Source organism: Hippoglossus stenolepis, chromosome 2 (assembly GCF_022539355.2).
Source record: "Hippoglossus stenolepis isolate QCI-W04-F060 chromosome 2, HSTE1.2, whole genome shotgun sequence".
Taxonomy (NCBI): domain Eukaryota; kingdom Metazoa; phylum Chordata; class Actinopteri; order Pleuronectiformes; family Pleuronectidae; genus Hippoglossus; species Hippoglossus stenolepis.
This window is the reverse complement of record NC_061484.1, coordinates 31,477,577-31,498,487: the sequence shown is the minus strand read 5'-3', so window position 1 is coordinate 31,498,487 and position 20,911 is coordinate 31,477,577. Positions and strand designations below refer to the sequence as shown.

Below are 20,911 nucleotides of genomic sequence, written 5' to 3'. Positions count from 1 at the left end.
AACTGATGTCCCTTCTTACTCGTTGTTTATTGCTGCCCCAACCTGTACCTGACTTCATGTTAGCAGAGGGCGGATCGTCTGACACACATTCGTCAACAACCTGATCGTTATTTGAGCAGCTGACGCACTGCCTCGGTTTGTTTGTTTTTCTGTCACAGCGGAAGATGTTTTCTAGACCAATTGGACCTCGTCCACCCTTGTACGTTGCGAGTTCCTTAAGGGCTTCAATGCGCTCTTTGTCTGTGTTCTCCAGAATATTTCTGGGCTTGAATATTTTAGAAAACACAACTGCGTAACTTTTCCAACGCCGAATGTTGTTTATCCTGCTAAGGATGTTTTCCCTGTGTCCATAACATTTTTCAACACATGGGGAGGCAAAAACATAGAAAAGCAACAAATCGTGATCATTGAATTGAGGATTGTTGACCAACTGGTCCCAGTTGTCCACAACGCGTGACTCTGCATGATCAGCACCATTTTCCCCCGTCAGATTCGTGGCTGCAACCATCCTGCTGCCAACGTACACTTCACCCTTGTTGATCTTGTTCTTCACGTCGTCAGCAGGGTCACTATTGAGGACTTCCTGGATGATTCGGTCAGCGTCCTGGTTCTGGTTCTTGTCCTGGTCCTGGTTCTGGTTCAGCGGGATACTCACGGCCAGACTGAACATACCATTAAAACGGTACCTGCAAAAAGGGTGAAATGAGGTCAACAGGTTAAACATGTACGTTACCATGTACACAACACAGTGACCTGTAGGTCGTGTCCCAGCAATGACCATCGCCTGTAAATAAAGATGGACGACATGTCAGCCCCCATGCTGAAGCTCTTTATCGCCCCCTGGTGACTGCCTGTACTACAGGTCATAAACATCATTGTCCATGTAAACATCGTCAGGTCAGGATTCAGAAGTTGACTCACTTGCTCAAGAGTTCGTTTACCAGCGAGGCCAGTTTGTTCTGGTCCACAGCAAAACTGTGTTCAGTCGACAGGAGGAAGAGCAGCAGCAGAACCGTGATCCGGCTCCGGGCGGCCATCTGAACCCAGATCAGGTTTATTAACATGGTATCTGAACCCAGATCAGGTTTATTAACATGGTATCTGAACCTGAATGGTATCTGAACCCAGATCAGGTTTATTAACATGGTATCTGAACACAGATCAGGTTTATTAACATGGTATCTGAACCCAGATCAGGTTTATTAACATGGTATCTGAACCCAGATCAGGTTTATTAACATGGTATCTGAACCCAGATCAGGTTTATTAACATGGTATCTGAACTCTGATCAGGTTTATTAACAGATTGCGTCAGGTTATACCCACCAGATCAGGTTTATTAACATGGTATCTGAACACAGATCAGGTTTATTAACATGGTATCTGAACCCAGATCAGGTTTATTAACATGGTATCTGAACTCAGATCAGGTTTATTAACATGGTATCTGAACCCAGATCAGGTTTATTAACATGGTATCTGAACTCAGATCAGGTTTATTAACATGGTATCTGAACACAGATCAAAATCTCAAAACCTAATTGTGGTTTGTGTGAAACTATAGATTTGTCTTGTTATAAAGAAAGTGTGTTATAGAGAATAATACAGTACGTACAGTTTGTATATACAATGTATGGAACTGGAATAGCTCAATGGTTTCTCCACATCAGAGTAAGATGGACGATCTCTGACTACAACTGCAGCTCCACCCATTCACCCATTAGCCAATAAGAGTCTTCAGACGTATTCCTCCTTTATGTCGCCGATATGAAAACGTATTTTACACAATAATCAATAAGCATCTTATCTGAAAGGGTTTTTCTTAATTCAAGTTCTATATATTTGGTTGTATATGTGTTTTCTTTTTATTTAGTTATTTAAAGTTAATTGTTAAACTGTAAAAAATAAATAATCAAACCTCAGTTTTTTTTACTCCCTAATATCGGCATCAGCCCCAAACATCGTGGGATCAGGGCTGTATAGAATAAATACAGTTCATAGTAATTGTAGCTTTGGCTGCTCTTTGCTTCCATACTTCAGACCTGGCTTCTGAAAAAACATTCATCAAAATCAAACCTTTGACAATGTGTCAGATAAGAGACGCCACTCAAGGCTCAATATAACTGAAGGTTCCTTTAGAGTGAAATGAGCTGAAGTGTATTTACCTCCTTTGTTGGAGAAGCTGTCAGACGTTGCTGTTGAGTTCTCTTCAGACGGACGAGTCAGTGAACGATGTCAGAAGGAGAGAAGATTGTTATACCTCGACCAGGAGTCGCCCTCAGATCGGTGCTGTGACCTTATTTGAACATATTCCTCACAAATAAGGAAGAAGATCACAAACATTTAGCAGTTTGAAATCAGGAACTTCAGATACTATGGGAGGTCTTTTCTTGTCTTTCACACGTCTCTTGTTTTGTGTTGTCACTTCATGAAGCTGTGAACGATTTCAGATACAAAGGTATTTACAAGATGAGCGAGAGAAGGAAGGAGAGCAGCTGAGCACTGAGGGGCCTCGTCCCATTACTGAATCAATTAGAAGAATTAACCCTGGAGCTGAAATGAACAGTTCATTAATGACAGAAGCAACTGAGAAAACCAAATGTTCTTTTATAGTCAAATCGGTTTCAGGTCAATCAAATTGAAACAAATCGACTTTGCTGAAGTGATGAGAACATGAGAAGGAAAAGAAAAACAAGTCTGTTGAAACCAGTTTTGGACCAAGTTAAAATCTGAATGCTGAGAATTATGTTTCTGTGGTAAACAGATCGATCAAAGCTTCCCCTTTCTTCTGTCTCCATCGAGGATCTGCACGTCAGAGTGAGACGACGGTTTCAACACGATGAACGCTCTGATGTGCAGATTGAAGATGGAGATAAAGAAAAGGAGAAGGAACCTCGACACTTCTGCTGTGAGAACCAGAGCAGAGACGTGTTCACAGCACAAACATTCACTTTGACGTTTTCTGGTTAAAACATGAGCCGTGGAAGAAAGAAGTTAGTTTAGGAAATAAAGAGTCAGAAAGTGATGCTTAGATTCCAGCTTTGAGTCGAGCTGCAGGTTTATACTTTCGTCAAGTCAACGTCGGAGTTGGTTGCTCCTTCCAGGTTGGTTCTCCCACGCCTCAACGCTGTGAACTCTGGGTAATTCCCTTTTGCAAAGTCTTACGGAAACTGTGCATCAAGTCCACGATGTCCCAGCAGGACAAACCTGAGGCCTCACTGACGGACGAGTTCTTCAGGGCGGACGTTGGAACTGAGAACATCCAGGATACAGGCGCAGGAGTCAGTGTCAGCTGTCAATCATCACGTCTCAGCCCGTTCTTATATCATCAAATAACTGATGAAAACCAAACTGATCAGAAACACTTGAACAAACATCAGTGAGATAAGAACGACCTGAAATGACAGAAACATCTTTACAAACATTTATTAAACAGCTACTTTGATTTCTTTTTAGTTCCATGTCCCATCTGCTAACATGGAGGAGGGTTTTACCTACACTGCAGCTGGCCACCAGGGGGCGATCAGCTGTCATGTCCATCTTTACACATGTATCTATTATCTAAATTCATCTATTTACAATCAATGAACCGTAGTAAAATTCTAAATAAGGTAATAAATTGAATTCCTCATTTGTTAGCTACACAGCTAACATGCTAATGGTGAACAGAGTAGACCTCATGTCATTGTCATGTGATGATGTCAGAATGTTCATGTGGTTAAACTCACAGCTTAAACAGACGGAGCCTGTCGGTCAGTAAAGTTCATTTGTTTGCTTCTCAAAACTCTGTTTCCCAACCTGGGCTTCACTATCGGGAGCCGACATCACGTCAAAGTGTCAGAAAACAATTCAAACGTTACTTACACTCTCAGGTCTTACGATCATTTCTCTTCCTGTTCGTCTCCGCTGCAGAAACCAACCTGAAAGAATCCACTTCAACACAGGAAAGAAAAAGCCTCACAGCTCCAGACGAGTTTCAGGTCACAATTCTTCTTATTAAAACCGTTTTATTAATTTATTCTCTATTAAAATAAAATCAGGAGAATCAGAACACAGCAGAAGAAGCCAAAATAAACAATAGATTATGGAATGTACTTCAGTAAAGAAAATAAAAGCTCCAGCTGGTCCAACATGGCGGCTTTATTTCAACCACAGTCACATAAAGCACCGCTTTTATATACTCATATATATATATAAAGATATTATGTATTTATTTATATAGTTTTCATATACACCTTCTGTGATAATCTGTTCTGTCTGTTTTTATTTGTATTCACTTCCTGTTTTATTTTGATGTCCCAGTTCTTGTGTCTAGTTTTACTTCCTGTAGGTTTCCCCACATACCTGTACCTTGTTTGTAATTAAGCTCCCCCTGTCAGACTGTCAGCGTCTCCTTCCTGTGCCCTCGAGCCTGAAGTTCCGTGTGTTTGCCTGGTTTTGGACTCTGCCTGGATTACGGACTTTGGATTTTGTGCCTTTTCCCTGAATGGACTTGGTTGCTTCTCTGACTGCCTCCCCGTGTATGACCTCTGGATTGTCAAAGTAAAGTTTAATTTTGAACTTTATTTTTTGTCTCCCGTGAGTCCCAGCTTCGTACAGAACCGTCACAGCTTCAGGCAATGACTAGAGAGGATTCTTTACAGAATCAAGTTTCTTGTGGTTCTCTTAATTTACAGGTAAACTTAATTTCTGGATAATGAAACCACAGAAGAATCAAGGCAACGTTTTCTTTTGCCTCGTTCATAAAGTACAAAACTGGCACAGAGGACGACCATTTTCATACACAGTAAAAATGCAATAAAATTAAATTACAAACAGAGGAGACAAAAGTCCTGTTTCTGTGGTAAACAGATCGATCAAAGCTTCCCCTTTCTTCTGTCTCCATCGAGGATCTGCACGTCAGAGTGAGACGACGGTTTCAACACGATGAACGCTCTGATGTGCAGATTGAAGATGGAGATAAAGAAAAGGAGAAGGAACCTCGACACTTCTGCTGTGAGAACCAGAGCAGAGACGTGTTCACAGCACAAACATTCACTTTGACGTTTTCTGGTTAAAACATGAGCCGTGGAAGAAAGAAGTTAGTTTAGAAAATAAAGAGTCAGAAAGTGATGCTTAGATTCCAGCTTTGAGTCGAGCTGCAGGTTTATACTTTCGTCAAGTCAACGTCGGAGTTGGTTGCTCCTTCCTGGTTGGTTCTCCCACGCCTCAACGCTGTGAACTCTGGGTAATTCCCTTTTGAAAAGTCTTACGGAAACTGTGCATCAAGTCCACGATGTCCCAGCAGGACAAACCTGAGGCCTCACTGACGGACGAGTTCTTCAGGGCGGACGTTGGAACTGAGAACATCCAGGATACAGGCGCAGGAGTCAGGGTCAGCTGTCAATCATCACGTCTCAGCCCGTTCTTATATCATCAAATAACTGATGAAAACCAAACTGATCAGAAACAGAGGAGACAAAAGCCCTGTAAACCTTTCCCCGTTACAGCAAACCTCAAATAAAATCACTTTTCAAAACAAATTCAAATCAGTATAAAACACACACACACGCACACGCAGACACACACACACACATACGCACACACACACACACACGCACAGACACACACACACACACACACAGACACACACACACACACACAGACACACACGCACACACACACACACACAGACGCCTTGTGCCCAGAAAAAAGGCAAGCATTTTTAAATGTGAGCCTAAGCCGAAACACCGTTGCTGACCGTGTGCGTCACCTTGCTGCCAATCTCCAACAACAGCTTGTGGGAAAGGGAAAAGATTTCATCGCATACTCCCTTGCTGCGGATGAGAGCACCGACACTTCTGATACTGCCCAGCTGTCAATTTTCATCCGTGGAGTGGACTCAAGCCTGTGCGTAACAGAAGAGTTTTTGGGATTACACACAATGCATGGCAGAACTACGGGGAAGGATCTCTTTGAAGAGGTGTCCAGATGTGTAGATAAAATGGGGCTGCCGTGGAACTTGTGGGACTGACAACAGATGGAGCGCCTGCGATGTGCGGTCAAAAGAGTGGATTGGTGGGGAGGATCCGAGAAAAGATGAAGGAGGAAAACGTCACAAGTGAGTTGACAGCTTATCACTGCATCATACACCAGGAGTCGTTGTGTGGCAAAGCCTTGAAAATGGAACATGTGATGAGCATCATAACATTAGCGGTTAACTTTATCAGAGCCAAAGGTTTAAATCACCGCCAGTTCAAGTCTTTTCTGGAGGAGTTAAGTACAGAATATGGTGACTTGCCCTATCACACAGAGGTGCGATGGCTAAGCCAGGGAAAGGTGCTGGAAAGATTTTTCCAGTTGCGTGAGGAGATCTGTGAGTTCATGGAAAGCAAAGGGAAAGGCACAACAGAGCTCCGAAATAAAACGTTTCTGTGTGAAGTGGCGTTTCTGTGTGACATCACGAGCCACCTGAATGCGCTCAACCTGCAGCTTCAGGGGCGGGGCCGTGTCATCACTGACATGTACGCTACAGTGAGGGCTTTTAAAACCAAGCTGCGCCTGTGGGAGACGCAGATGCTGCAGGAAAACTTGAGCCATTTCCCGCACTGCCAAACAATGAAAGAGCAGGTCGCTGCCTTCCCAAATACACAGTTTGCTGAAAAACCCGGCATACTTGGTGCTGACTTCACACGGCGATTTGCCGATTTTGAAGCCCAAAAAAGCAGGTTTGAACTGCTCAGTAATCCATTTGCAGCTGACGTGGAAAACGCACCATCAAACCTCCAAATGGAGCTGATTGAGCTCCAATGTAGTGACACACTGAAGGCAAAATGTGAGTCTGTGGGCGCTGCAGAGTTTCCACGTTTCATCCCCGACACAATGCCCCAGCTGCGCTCCCAGGCTGCTCAAACGCTCTCTATGTTTGGCAGCACATACTTGTGCGAACAACTGTTCTCTTTGATGAAGATAAACAAAACTTCACACAGGACTCGTCTTACTGATGAGCACCTTCACTCAATCCTGAGGATTTCCTCAGCTCAGAGCCTGACCCCAGACATTGATGAACTTGTATCCAAGATGAGACACCAAGTGTCTGGCTCAGACCAGTGAGCATCACAGAGCAGCAAACGGTGCTTTGACGCATTCTCAGTTTTTAATGCAGTTTCATTTTTGCATTTTTTTTCTCTTGCTACTACAGGACATTTGATTTTTCTTTGAAGTAAATTATTTTTGGCTGTTGTTTGCCTGTAGAAAATGTTTTCACTTGAAATTACTCTGGAAAAACTGCAGATAGAGCCATAAGCAATTAATGAAACTGATTTTATTATTTATTATTTTTATTTCATTTATTTCATAATTAATGTTGTTTTATAGGCAATACTCTATAGGCCTTGTTAGTTCCAGGTTCAATATGTGCACTAAGGTTCTTTCAATAAGTTTTCAATAAACGTTGAACCCGTCTGGCCCTTGACTTGTAGCAATTTTTTAATTTCGGCCCACTGTGTATTTGAGTTTGACACCCCTGCTGTACAGCATGTCCAGCAGGTCAGGTGGGGGGCCGGCGCTTGGAAACACCTGGGGGGTGTGGCCTCCGTGTCCGAGGTGCTGGTTTACAGAGACTAGTCTAATCTCACCACCTGATATTTAGAGTTTTTATTATATTTCAATATATTTGTTTGACAGGGAAGCTGTGCGCAAACAGGAATATAATATTCATGTCTTTAAAAAAGGGCACTTTCTCTGGAGGAAGGAAAAGGGCAGTGGCTCAAGCCCCCTTTGGTGTCTATGTGTGCACATGCCAGCCTCCATCAATTCAATCGAGCTGCACCAGAGTTCAATCACTCATAGAAACCAGTCCTCTAAATAATCCTGACTGTTTTCATCAGTCTCACAATTATAAAGAAAGTGATGCAAACAGGCTCCTGGCTCCGCCCCTTTATCAGGGTTCATGCCCAAATTCAATGAGTTTGAGGAAAAATCAGTTTTTAGTTTTCTGGTGTAATTCTGATGAAAAACAAACAAACAAATAGATAAGGAGTGAAAACAAAAGACCAAAAACATTTTATTTAAGAAAGAATCATTAAATCACAATACATAATAATTCATTATCCATGTAATAACCACATTAATATCATGTATAAGACACGAGATGAGTCACGTGGTGTTACCACAGCCTCAAAGGCTCATCACCAAGACGTCCAACATAGTTCAGAGGGTAACAGCAAAAAGAAAATCTATTTATTGCAGAAAAGACAACAACTTCAACAACAGGCCGGCAAAATGGACAAAAGAAGGAAACCCCAACACACCAACCCACAAAGGGTCGTAGGACCTGAGAATCTTCCTTCAACCTAAACCAACATCAGAACTAAAGCTCACAGAAATAAAGCTGCGGAAACTGGACGACTGGACCCATCAGAAAAGAAAAAGAAAAGAAACAACACAACAATACTCTTGCTCTAAAGGTCATGCTGTACAAACTGCTGCTGCTGCAACCGGGGATGGAAAGAGAGATACTTCCTGTTCCCTCTCACAACTTTCAACCAATCACAGTGCACCTGAGGAGAAAAGAAAACAGGAAACCATGAGTAGAAAGGAAATGTACGGGTGTTTTCCTCTTTATTCAAAAGCGTGGTCTTTTAGTTTGAGAGCTGGACTTGCACGTTCAGATTTCGTGGTGTTTTTACTCAAAACCCTGCGCTTGCACTCACACAGCTCCTGCTGGTGCTTAGATTTGCTCTGCTTGTGCTCAAACTCTGCGCTTGCACTCAGATATTTTGTTGCTTGGACAGATTTCCTGTATTTATTAACTACACACTATGGTTTCTGTAAAATCTCTTGTACGGATGTACTCTGAAGTCGTCCATCTTGGTTGTGTTTGTCACAGTGGCTCTGACCTGAGGCTTCACACCAGGTCTTCCTGCTCCTCTGTGTCTTCTGTCTGTGCTGCAGAGACGCTGCCATACTCAGGACAGTTGTGTGACTGATGGGGGAGAGATGAGAAAATATTAAGCCTCACTGGACTTTATTCATGAAACCTGCATATAATCACAGTTCATTCAAAATAGTTTGAAGGTTGTTGCGCCCCCTGTCCATTCGTTTGTTCATCAGCAGGATTACACAAAAACTGATAAACTGATTTCCACAAAACTTGGTGGAAGGATGGGACATGGGCCAAGAAAGAAGTGTCAACGTGACGTCACCCATTGGTTTGTGAGCTGCCATTTTGAATCCTCCATTTTTGACATGTTGTCCAGCGCCATCTTGGTTTTTTGAAACCAGAAGTAACCATATTTGGAGGAGAGGGGGTGGAGCCTGACTCAGGGCCCAAGGACACAGCCCGCCCACCTAAACCTGCGACCTGCACCCAGTACTAGCTGTCAATCACCCGGTATCCATGCCCCAATGCCTGCGGTGCTTTATGGTCTGTTTGACTCTAAGTGGATCATTCACTTCACTTTCTAGACCCAGAGTCTACGTCCATTTTAATATACGGTCAATGGAAAGAACCTTTTACATTTTGGGGCAGATTCAGACAAAGTAGCTGATCCAAGAAATGTTTTATCTCTTTCTCTGACATTGTGAGATGAAAACAGTGATATGGAGTCATTCTTTTGGCCTCACTGTCTCTCACCTCTATCATCTCCACAGCTTCATTCGCTTCTGATTTCAAGCTCAGAGTTTTCTTCATCCTGGATCGAAAACCACAACAAACACAACATTTGACAAAATGAACTTCATAACACTGAAACTAGTGTTTGAAGACATTTGAAGAAGACAGTAAAAGAGCAGAGGGTGAACTGATGGATTTGTATTGTTTTACCTCGTCCACAGAGTCCAGACCAGCACTGGAACCAGCACGACCACCAGAGTCAGCCTGAGGATATTCATGATCATCACTGACTTCCCTGGACAACAGACAGGAGACATTAGCAGTGTGGTTAGACTGATGACTCAGTTTGCCAGGTGATGCTGTTGGTCAGTCAGTATTGTTCATGTGCAATATGATGGGCTTGATATACAGCTGTGACACATCTGGAAATCCTGAGTATTGATGGTTTAAGGTTCTGGTGCAATGAAAAGGAGGGGGGGGGGTGTAGGCTGTAAAAGTCAGAGAGCTAAAATCACCTGCTCCAACAGTCAGATGTAAGGTGGCCTTACTACGTCCTCGTGTGTTCTGGACCTCACACTGATAATTTCCAGCATGTTCAGCTGTGATATTAGTGATGGTGAAGATTTGTCCTGATGCTTTTGGTGAGTCCTCGTCCTCCTTGTACCAGGTGTAGATAGCTGCTGGGTTAGCATCACTGCTGCAGGTCAGAGTCACTGAGCTGCCCTCCATGATCTCACCAGAGGGACTCACTGACACAGAGGGAACCTTTGGAGCATCTGAAGGATAGTCTATATTAACACACAGGATGAGAATACAATCAAAACACTGTCTGTATTATTTGTTAAAGTTTAAATTTAAATTATTTCCACATTATTGTAGCTTCATGAGGAGGAGTAAACTCACCCAAAGTAGGAGAAGTGAAACGCTCATGTCCTTCTATAGCACAGTGATAGCTGTCTTCAGCATTAACGTGTTGGAGGTGAAAGTATTTTTTTCGTCCAACAGGTTTATTGTTATTGTACCAAACGTAGGAAAGATGATCAGGGAGCTGACACCTGCTGTGACAGGTCAGCTCTGTCCAGGTAGAATATGGATTGGCTGTTGATCTCCTCACATGTACCTGGAGCTGAGGGTCTGTGAACAAACATGTTATTTTATTTCAACATACACACTAACATTTCAAACTGACTCTAATGTAAATGTTACCTGTGACAGACAGAGTGACTCCAGCTGAACCAGTAAAACTCCCAGTAGGTTGGTTTGTTGTGAACCTGAACTTGTACACAGCTGAGTCGCTCTCTCTCAGGTTAGAGATTCTCAGAGTGCACTTGTTGTTTCCACAGAGATAGTCCACACGACCTGAATACTCCGGATCAGTACTCAGATCAACGTGAATCCCATTACTCTCTTGAATGAACCAGAAAGTTTCCTGAACTGTAGTAACATGGTAATTCAACATGGATGGGTATGTGTAGGTACAGCTAATGTCCACTGTTGATCCTCTGAAGGCACAGATCTCAGTAGAAGTGCAACTCACATCCCAGCCATTCTGACTCCTTACCACTGTAACACAGAGCACATCAGAGAATCAGAAGATAAACTTATACATTTATAAAACTAACTCCATGTATTTTCTCTGGTGAATCACCAGTCGGCAGGTTTTCATTTTAAGATGATGACGATGCCAAGATGAGGAAACTTTCAGTTCACAAAAAACCCAGGGAAGTTCCCTTTAGACTTCAGAGTGAGGGAGAAACACACTGTTGGAGGTGAGGAACATGAGGGACCTTGTAGAAGTTGCTCTTATAAAGGAGCAAACTGGCCAATATGGAGGAAATGATCTGTGTCTTTTATGCAGAGTCGACCAAAGATGGACGACACGTCTCCACTTCCTCCCACTCTCCAGAAATGAAGCCAAAATATCCTGGATACCAACGCTGCCATCTTTCACATTTGGAACCACAGTCTGCACAGTAGTGATCTGGAGATGGAGCCACAGTATCAAGGTCCCGCCCATACATGAGCTCGACCAATCCTGAGTCAGCCTCAGCTGTCAATCTATGAAGTTTAATCAAATTTTCATTTCATCAAATAACTAATTAAAACCAAACTTATGAGAAACTTGAGAAAATGACACAAACCATCTTTGAGAAAAATGTATTTGACTTTTTAGATTGGTCCATGTCCTTCCCACTAACATGGAGGAGACAGCATGTATGTTCTATACTGCAGCCAGCCACCAGGGGGCGATCACAATGCTTTGGCTTCACTTGTGGGGAGCAGTCATGTCTTCCATCTTTATTTACACAAGCAGAGTACTAGTACTAGTACTACACTAGTTTGTCAGTACTGACAGTAGTATCCCAAGAGTTCAATGTGCCCATGCAGAAAAAAGTATTTAAAAAAACATGAAGTTATGGTACAATGCATCATCTCAAATCCTCCAGCAGATGGTGCTGTTAGTGAAATACTGTAGATTAAACTCACAGATTGATGGAGAGCGGAAATCCTCGTGTCCTTTAACAGCACAGGAAACTCTGTCTTCAGGATAAAAATCATCTGAATAAGATGCTCCTTCCTTCATCTTCTGTTGATTCTTGTACCAGACGTAGTTCAGAGGATCAGGAAGACGACAACTGCTCTGACAGCTGAGCTCTGCCCAGATAGAAGAGTCACCCTTCATTGATGTGCTCACCTGCACATGCAAATCTGTGTGTGAGAATAAGGAATTCATTTCATTCAAACTGACGACACACACATGAATATAAAAGTGCACAGACACACTCAAGTGAACCAAACAAGATGTAGGAAATAAATGAATGAATGTTCAGATGTAAATGTTACCTTTGACAGACAGAGTGACTCCAGCTGAACCAGTTAAACTCCCAGTAGGTTGGTTAGTTGTGAACCTGAACTTGTACACAGCTGAGTCGCTCTCTCTCAGGTTAGAGATTCTCAGAATGCACTTGTTGTTTCCACAGAGATACTCCACACGACCTGAATACTCCGGATCAGTCCTTAGATCAACGTGAATCCCATTACTCTCTTGAATGAACCAGAAAGTTTCCTGAACTGTAGTATCATGGTTATTAAATGTGGATGGGTATGTGTAGGTACAGGTAATGTCCACTGTTGATCCTCTGACGGCACAGATCTCAGTAGAAGTGTAACTCACATCCCAGCCACTCTCACACTGTACCACTGTAACACAGAGAATCAGATTCATAACGACACCAGAGAACACTTAGTTTACTTTTTACTTTCTGTAGAAAAGAAACACATTTCCATGAGTAGCATTCCATAGCATTTCAACTGATGACTCCACACACTGATGACAATTCCTGCATCGAGGAGAGGAACTCAGTTATGATGATAACAATAATAATAATAATAACAATAATAATAATAATAATAATAATAATAATAATAATAATATGTTTCAGCCTCTGTAATACTTTGAGCTCTAGACGATAGAAACTTCTAAACAAAGATACAAAATAATACTGATGATAATTCCTTCATATATTTTCTTTCTGCATCACTTTACAGGTGGTGATCTGAAAATGAATGAATGGTTCATTTATATTTTTACTTTCTTTCTCAAACTCACTTCAGGTGAATCAGAAGTCCGAGTGTAAAATAGAGTGAAACATGAATGTAGACGTACAGTACCTGTCACAGTGAGAAGAAGGACAACAAATCCACTGGCTGCTGCAGTTACACTCATAGTAGCTGCTGCTCTCGTCTGTGACTTCAAACAATAAAAACGTCCACAGGTAAATAATGTGCACAAGATGAAACTCAGTCACATCACAGACACGTCTACCTCCAACACAGAAGAGTCTGAGAATAAAGACAGATTCTGAAAGATAAAGATAAATTTAAACTGTTAAACCCCCTTCCTTCCTCTTTACACTTACATGCATGCTGAGCCCGAAGGGGGAAGATTAAACTGTGGTTTGTACAAACTGTGAATTTCTTCATGTAACAGAGTGTTAGAAACGACTTTAGTGGCTGTTCACACCAAACCTGAATCCTCCTCAACTGAAGCTGTAAGCAGCGTTGAACAGGCCTGCCCCCCCTCGAGGAAGATTAGACGTTGTAAATTTGAGTTAAAACAATTTCCTGTTTCATGGTGAAACATCAAAGTTCGACATGTCACCATGGAAACGTGAATATATAACATGAAGCTTTTTTGTGTTCCTGGATGAGCGGGTGTCACTTCTGCAACAATCTCCTGTTAAATCTTCAAAATGTACTGACTGTACTTTAATCGTCCAGAAACATTATTAGCAATAAACTTATTGACCTAGTTTTTATGTCAAGTGCTTCATGATTCTCAGCTGACGACCTCAATAGTCCTTTAAATATTATTATGGAACAATTCTTCATTAGATTTATAAATAGGACAAGACCTATATATTTGTTGACTTGTGTACTTACATTATCCAAAATATTGTTGTTGAAACCCCCCTCCAGAAAATGATTATTGGTCACTCCCATTGATTGATATAAAATCTTTTATCTGTTCTAATATTAGTTACAACTAATTACAATTTATAATATTTAGCAGTTAATCTTATTGTTATTTGTAACATTTTGACAGTAGCATACATTACGGTTAGCGTTAGCCTAACCTGAGGCTAACTCTACACCTGGTTGAGCCTGGGAAATATTTTCTATTATGGGAGAAGAAGAACAACTTTCTTACCTTTACCTTTCGTGGCTTCCAAAGTGAGAAGTGAGAGAATTTGTAATCTGGGTTAACCAACCCATCAAGAAAGAAAACAAACCTTTACAAACACTGCACATGTCTATATGTTTTATTTCTTCTGGTTCCATGAGGCTGTAAAATCCATAAACAACAGATTCATGTTGTGTTTCTTCAGTGTTTGGTGACTGTGCTGTACACTGCAGATGAATCGTCCCCCTCTTCTTCACGTCTTGTTCTGTGAAGGGCAGAATAAACCACTCACACCCACAGTTTTTAACCTCAATAAGTGTAGTGATTGAAACACCTAATAAATTCTTTTAAATTACACATTTAGCCATAAATAAATAAAAGAATCCCACCAGATAATCAGCACAAACGAGTTCTCGACTTGTCACAGAACATAAAACATCTTGGAAACACCACAGATCATTGAGTCCAGGTCACCTGCTGCTTTATAAAGACTACAACCACCAGTCTGGATCTAATCATGTTGACACCGACAGGGACCGACTCAATGTGGACGTTCTGCTCTACCTTCCTCTTCCTGGTTATGGACACCGACTTCTTAGCCCTTTAAAACCATAAATAAAAACCTGCTTGTTGAAAACCTCTTTAAAACTGGTAAAAACAACTTGTGAAAACAGAAACAGATCAGAGAGACGGTGACACTCATAAAAACAGTGAAAGGTTGTTTCCTTTACACTACAAAATGGACATTGTCTTCCACTGTGTCCTTGATTATGGAGACAAAGGCGTTCAGCGCCATGATGCCGTGGATCAACCTCCACTGGAGGTCCCCGTGTCTCTTACTCAGTGGAGGTTTATACAACGACCTCCACTGAGGTCCGGTTTCTTGGGCTCCACCAAAATAGCTCCTCCAAGGAGTGTCGGTCCGTCCATTCAGTTTTTTAATGTTAAGTGTTTATTGTTCTATAGAGAGTTTTTCCGGAAGCTCCCTCCAGGGAGACCGGGCGAGCCGGCTGCACCAGAGGTCCAGAACAGTCGTTTACATCCAGGGCCAGGAAAGTGGCGGGGAAAGGGTCCTCCACATTGGGGGAAGTGGAACCATCTTTAAAAGAGTTTCAAAGCAAGATGTCCTGATCTGCCAGTCTTCTCCTCCAGTGGTCAAGTACCCTCTCCATCGTTCTTTCTGGTTTAATCCCCAGTTTGTTGGCCAGCCCTGTGGGGTCTTCCAGTCCAGGCCCGGCTAGCTCCACCACCTGGCCCAGCGTGGAGACCCCCGCAGCCTGCAGCACTCTGGACAGGGTGCCTTGTGCCCAGCGGGGGGGATCTAAAACGGTCCCGTACAGGACAGGCTCCTGCAGCAGCCAGTGCAGGGAGGCCCCCTGTTGCCTTCGCTCTTTTTTTAACAGGTTCCAAACTTTAACTCTTGTAAAAACCAGGAAGAGATGGTGAGACTATCTTGTTGTCGTTCATTAAAAACTAAAATCCAGACCCAGGCTGTTAGAGTGTTGCAGGATGCACCGGGACAGAGGTCTCCACAGAGCGTCCCTTGGCCCGGTCAGCAATCTCTGGATGAACTGGAGGCGGAAGGCAGCGCCCCTGCTGCCCAGATGGACCAGGCCCTGCCCCCCCTCCTCCTTAGGAAGGAAAAGGACACTCTGTGGGATCCAGTGCATCCTGCCCCAAAAGAAATCTATTAAAACCCGTTGTACCTCTGCCAGGAGAGAAGGTGGAGGATCGACACAGGCCAGCCGGTGCCACAGGGTAGATGAGACCAGGTTGCTATTAGTGTCCGGCCTCTATACGACATCTTGGGCAACAGCCACTTCCATTTTATCAATCGACCTTTAACCTTCTGAAGGACATTGTCCCAATTTTTACCAATGTGGGTCTCATCTCCCAGGAAGACTCCGAGGTATTTGAGTCCTCCTTTCTTCCACACCAGACCTCCAGGCAGCCTGAGCCGATGCCTTCCCAGCTTCTCCTTCCTCTTCTCCATCCTTATCACATCTAAGATATTAATATCTCATCAATACACGTTACTGACTTCACTTCTTCCCCGGAGTCCCTTTGCCTTATCGTCCACAGATCCACATCGTGGATTATGATGGTGGATCGAGAATCAGAGATCATGATCGTAATGGTGGATCCTGTATCATGGTGGTGGACCACGATCGAGGTGGCAGCTGACCGTGGACTATGATTACAATGAAACGTATTGTGAGGGCAAATAAACTTTGATTGATTGATTTGATATTATATTCAAATAAAAATCACATCATTTCGCTCTTTGAAACTTACAAAGTATCAGGAACCAGAAATACTGGAGTAAAGTACCTCAGTATTCCATTTACATTAGTTACTTTTCATTACTGGACACATTGATTTGTGTTATAAAGTTATTGATCTCTGATCGTTTCCCATTGATCCTGAATCAGTTATGTTGAACAGCTTCAGTATTTGTCCTGCAGCTCCCTCTACTGTTCACTGCACCACAGCGCTTTAAAATATACTGTAAGTGCTTTTATTGAAATAAAATACAGAAACTAAACTTATCATTCAATTCACTTCTTGTAACAAAAGGACAAAACATCTTTTGTCAAGAACTGAGTTTTTAGATTCAGTCAGACTTTAACCGACAGGATTGGTCCAAGTCATTCTGGTGTTTTTAAGGACTATCTTTCTTTCTTTACAGGATCCATTTCATGTTTTTGCAAAGTTTCATTTTCTGACAGTGAACATGATGAACTTTCTCATAAACGTTGAGATGTCGGAGCATCACTGAACGCACCACAGAGTTTTAAATAGAAGACCATTTAACACTGAGCGTTAAAGTTTATTCTTGATGAGTTTGATAAAAAACAAACAGCAGGACAATGTGTGGAAGCTTCCCAGTGAGCGAGTGGACGTGTTGACGAGGTTTCTAACACGTGACGGACGTGAAACTGGAGGAACACAAATATCTCAGGATGAAGAAGAGGAGCGTACACCGTATATCCGAGCCCGATATTTTCAGGCTTGTGCATGTCCCGAATACATTTTCTAAATCTTTGTCCGAACCCGGCGGGAGTGGAGTTTCCACACTGCTTCTTCTTCATCTGTGAAAAACTCTTCATGTCTGAAAACAGCTGAAATGATTTTGTCAAACTAAAGTTTGTTGACACCACAGTCGTTGAAACTACAGGTGCCCCTGCAGGCAGAAATGAGCCATTACAGGCTGCAGCCGACAGACGCTCACAGGTTTTTTCACGAAGTCTTGGCGTTGTGCGGCGGCAGCTTCCTGCGATCTTTCCCAGCGTTCCTCTTCCTCTTCTTACTCAGGAAGTTCTGCAGTTTCCCACTCTTCTTCAGCTCCTGGTATTTCTCCGCCAGCTGCAGCTTCTTCTTCTCCGCTGAGAAAAAAACCCAGAAGAGGCGAGTTTAGTTTGAGAGTAAAAACATCAAGTCTCAAAATGTGACAAGACAAATATTCAAATAAGTGATTTAAAAAAAATTAATTACATTTCTTCAGGAAGAAGGGTTGAGCTCCCTGATTGGCTCGCTCTCTCTGCTGCCTCTTGAACTGCAACTCTCTCTCTCTCTGCTGCTCTCGGCTCTTCCTCGCCCGCTCCTGGTTCTCCTGCGGGTCAAAGGTCACACACACATTTAAACTCTCTCTTCTATTATTCTGATTTGATGGCAGCAGGTGTGAACGGGAGCAGACGGATGCTGTGAGACTCACCATCCTCTTCAGGAGGAACTGAAGTTTCTCCTTCTTCTCATTACTCATCTTCTTCCTCTTCAGCTGCTTCTGGACGACCTGCGGAAAAACACCATGAAGGTTCATCTTCAGTCCAATGGCGTCAACAACCGTTCAACTCAAACTGAAGAACTTTGTTTGTTCCTCACCTCTTTCTCTCTCTGTTTGATGTTGTCAATGAATTTGTACGTCTTCTCAAAGATCTCCGGCTTGTATTCTCCCGACAAGTCGTCAAATCGAGGATCTCTCAGCGTCTGAAGAGACACAATCGTTTAAAATGAGCTTTTGAAAACACAGACTCAGCTCCACAGACTTCCTCCACTCACCGGTTTCCTGATGGCGACAACCCGACGGAGAAACGGCGCCGGTTTCTTGGCTGAAATCTCCATCGGTCTGAAATCACACACATAAAAACTACATGAACAACTCGTAAAGCGTTGAAGAGCAGAGAGATCTTACAGAGTCTTCAGAGACGGGTCACCTGTTCTTGTTCAGTCGTTTCTTCTTGCCGCTCTTGGGTTTCTTGCTGTTGCCATAAGTGACCTCGTTGTAAACTTTGGTTCCGACTTTGTTCTGCAGCTTCATGACGTCTTCAAACGACATGTTGGACAATTCTGAGGGAAGAGTGTAAAGTTCCATTCAGTCACAAGATGGCAGCAGAATGTATACGTGTAGACGTGTCGTCCAAACTTTATATACACTCACTGATCCTCTTTATATACAGTCACTGATGGTCTTTATATACAGTCACTGATCCTCTTTATATACAGTCACTGATGGTCTTTATATACAGTCACTGATCATCTTTATATACAGTCACTGATCCTCTTTATATACAGTCACTGATCCTCTTTATATACAGTCACTGATCATCTTTATATACAGTCACTGATGGTCTTTATATACAGTCACTGATCCTCTTTATATACAGTCACTGATCATCTTTATATACAGTCACTGATCTTTATATACAGTCACTGATCTCTTTATATACAGTCACTGATCCTCTTTATATACAGTCACTGATCATCTTTATATACAGTCACTGATCATCTTTATATACAGTCACTGATCATCTTTATATACAGTCACTGATCATCTTTATATACAGTCACTGATGGTCTTTATATACAGTCACTGATCATCTTTATATACATGTGTCTCACTGATGGTCTTTATATACAGTCACTGATCATCTTTATATACAGTCACTGATGGTCTTTATATACAGTCACTGATCATCTTTATATACAGTCACTGATGATCTTTATATACAGTCACTGATCATCTTTATATACAGTCACTGATGGCCTTTATATAGTCATTGAAAAACTAACCTTTTTTAATATCCTCTCTTGTCTGGATTTTACTGCCACCATCATCTGGTTCTTCTTCATCGTCATCCTCATCTTCTTCACCTCCGTCAGACTCCTCCTCTTCTCCAGACTCTTCTTCCTTCCCCTCATCACTGAATTCCTCCTCGTCCTCTCCTCTGTTGTGTCTCTGTTCTTCCTCAGTCTCTCCTCTTCCTCGTCTCTCAGTGAGCAGAGTGAAGTTCTTCTCCACATCAGAATTATCATCATCAACGCTCTTCATCTTCTTCGTCTGCTTTGAGTCCGCCGGCTCCTCCCACCGCCGCTGCTGCTTCCCGTTCATCTTGTCTTTGTGTCTCAGCTGTGGAAAAAAAAGGGTCAAGTAAAGGTAGACTCCGCCCACGTCGGTGATGACGACAGGACGTACGCATGTCAGACTAAATTCTTTAGTCCCTAAATTACAACGTGAAACCAGAACTAACACCAAACACCTAACCCGTTACAACTTGACTTTCTAGAGAACAGTGCTGGGGATCAGGGGTTTGTCTGATGAACTGTTGCAATAAAGCTTCCCGCCACACGCGGCAGCACTGAGATCAGTAGAGCAGAGAAGGACTGCAGCTCTGTAAGAGAAGAAGATCGCAGCGCCATGTTTGATTGTCTTGATAGAAAATGTTTGATAAAAGTTCCCCTGCGGTGTGAAACCAGTTCGAGTAAGTTGACTCATGGAAGAGGAGCCGAACTGTTTCTGAAGCTCTGGTCTGACGGGTTCGTGTCTGAGCTTCTGCCCGATGAACAACCAGCAGCTACTTTGAATCCACACGATCACTTTCTGTTGTGGTGTCATGTCTGAAACGAATCCCCATGACCCTGGTTCTTCATCCACTTCCTCCTCTTCGCCGCAGCGGCCGAACATCCACTCGTTCATGTGCTTATCGCTCTTTATACTCGTGGGTTCTCGTGGCTGCAGCTAACAAGCTAACAACATTAGCATCGGCGGAGGCTCGCTGGTGTTTCACCAAAGTTGTTTACTCGAGACAAACTTTCCATCGCGATAACTAAGCAGCCGAATTAAAGTACAGACCTGGATCAAGAGTTTCACTGATGTATTATTACGTTTCTTCAACAACAATTCTCCGCTGTAAATCAAATAACTTTAAATGGACAGATTTTCTGCTCAGTCTGACGTGACGTCCGCTCAGAGCCAAGGAATCAAACCCCCGGTAACCACGGTAACCAGGTGTGTTGCGTCACAGACCCGGTCATCAACTGTTTATATAAAGTGAGGAACATCTGGATCTACCTGAATTTAAGATGCAGCTGTTAAACGTCCTGTTTGTACGCAGCCATTACACACGTGTCACCGCAGTGACGTCACTCACCACTTCCGGTTTCAAAATAAAAGTGTCAACGGATTTTTCGACGTTTTGGGTTGAAACCAGGAGATGACGTTAAATTGTGTAAAGACACCGGTTCATTATCTTTCTGTTATATTCCTACATGCGGATACTTTTCTACTCTGTTTTATTTAATAAAAGAATCACTTCCCCTGTGGAGCAGACAGTGCTGCCCCCTGCTGGTCAGAC

General features: G+C 42.7%; 3 protein-coding genes across 4 annotated transcripts in view; all 3 read right to left on the bottom strand.

Moving 5' to 3' along the window:
• LOC118115482 overlaps positions 1 to 2,318 on the bottom strand; it is a 3,130-nt gene extending 812 nt beyond the window's left edge. Inside the window, exons 1-3 of the mRNA XM_035166656.2 lie at positions 2,166 to 2,318; positions 922 to 1,037; positions 1 to 686 (exon numbers count right to left, since the gene is read on the bottom strand). The exon at positions 1 to 686 is cut by the window's left edge and continues 812 nt beyond it. Coding sequence (XP_035022547.2) covers positions 1 to 686; positions 922 to 1,037 — 802 coding nt within the window. The 5' untranslated portion in view covers positions 2,166 to 2,318. The remainder of the gene's footprint in view (positions 687 to 921; positions 1,038 to 2,165) is intronic.
• The window catches only part of LOC118117875 (B-cell receptor CD22-like), a 620,655-nt gene extending 610,363 nt beyond the window's left edge, over positions 1 to 10,292 (bottom strand). Inside the window, exon 1 of the mRNA XM_047343506.1 lies at positions 10,111 to 10,292. The gene's annotated coding sequence lies outside the window, so the exon portion shown is untranslated. The remainder of the gene's footprint in view (positions 1 to 10,110) is intronic.
• A 6,796-nt stretch (positions 10,293 to 17,088) lies between these two features.
• On the bottom strand, positions 17,089 to 20,748 carry rrp36 (ribosomal RNA processing 36). 2 transcript variants are annotated; one of them, XM_035181128.2, is made up of 8 exons: positions 20,629 to 20,748; positions 19,350 to 19,686; positions 18,494 to 18,626; positions 18,339 to 18,405; positions 18,162 to 18,266; positions 17,995 to 18,072; positions 17,775 to 17,892; positions 17,089 to 17,665 (listed from the first exon to the last, which is right to left on the bottom strand). In XM_035181128.2, exons 2-8 carry the CDS (start codon positions 19,666 to 19,668, stop codon positions 17,520 to 17,522), a joined length of 966 nt encoding a protein of 321 aa, XP_035037019.2. In that variant the 5' UTR covers positions 19,669 to 19,686; positions 20,629 to 20,748; the 3' UTR covers positions 17,089 to 17,519. The 2 variants fall into 2 exon arrangements, with proteins under 2 accessions (XP_035037019.2, XP_035037028.2); XM_035181137.2 differs by lacking the exon at positions 20,629 to 20,748 and adding an exon at positions 20,410 to 20,593.
• Positions 20,749 to 20,911: the final 163 nt, after the last annotated feature.

What these genes read in the sequence shown, in the direction of transcription:
- rrp36 (XM_035181128.2), bottom strand. Translation starts at nt 19,668, where the DNA reads ATGAACGGGAAGCAGCAGCGGCGGTGGGAGGAGCCGGCGGACTCAAAG. An exon ending in AAGAGAGGATATTAAAAAAG is followed by an intron (nt 18,627 to 19,349) that starts GTTAGTTTTTCA and finishes CTCTTCCCTCAG; the next exon opens with AATTGTCCAACATGTCGTTT. An exon ending in AGTTCCTCCTGAAGAGGATG is followed by an intron (nt 17,893 to 17,994) that starts GTGAGTCTCACA and finishes TTTGACCCGCAG; the next exon opens with GAGAACCAGGAGCGGGCGAG.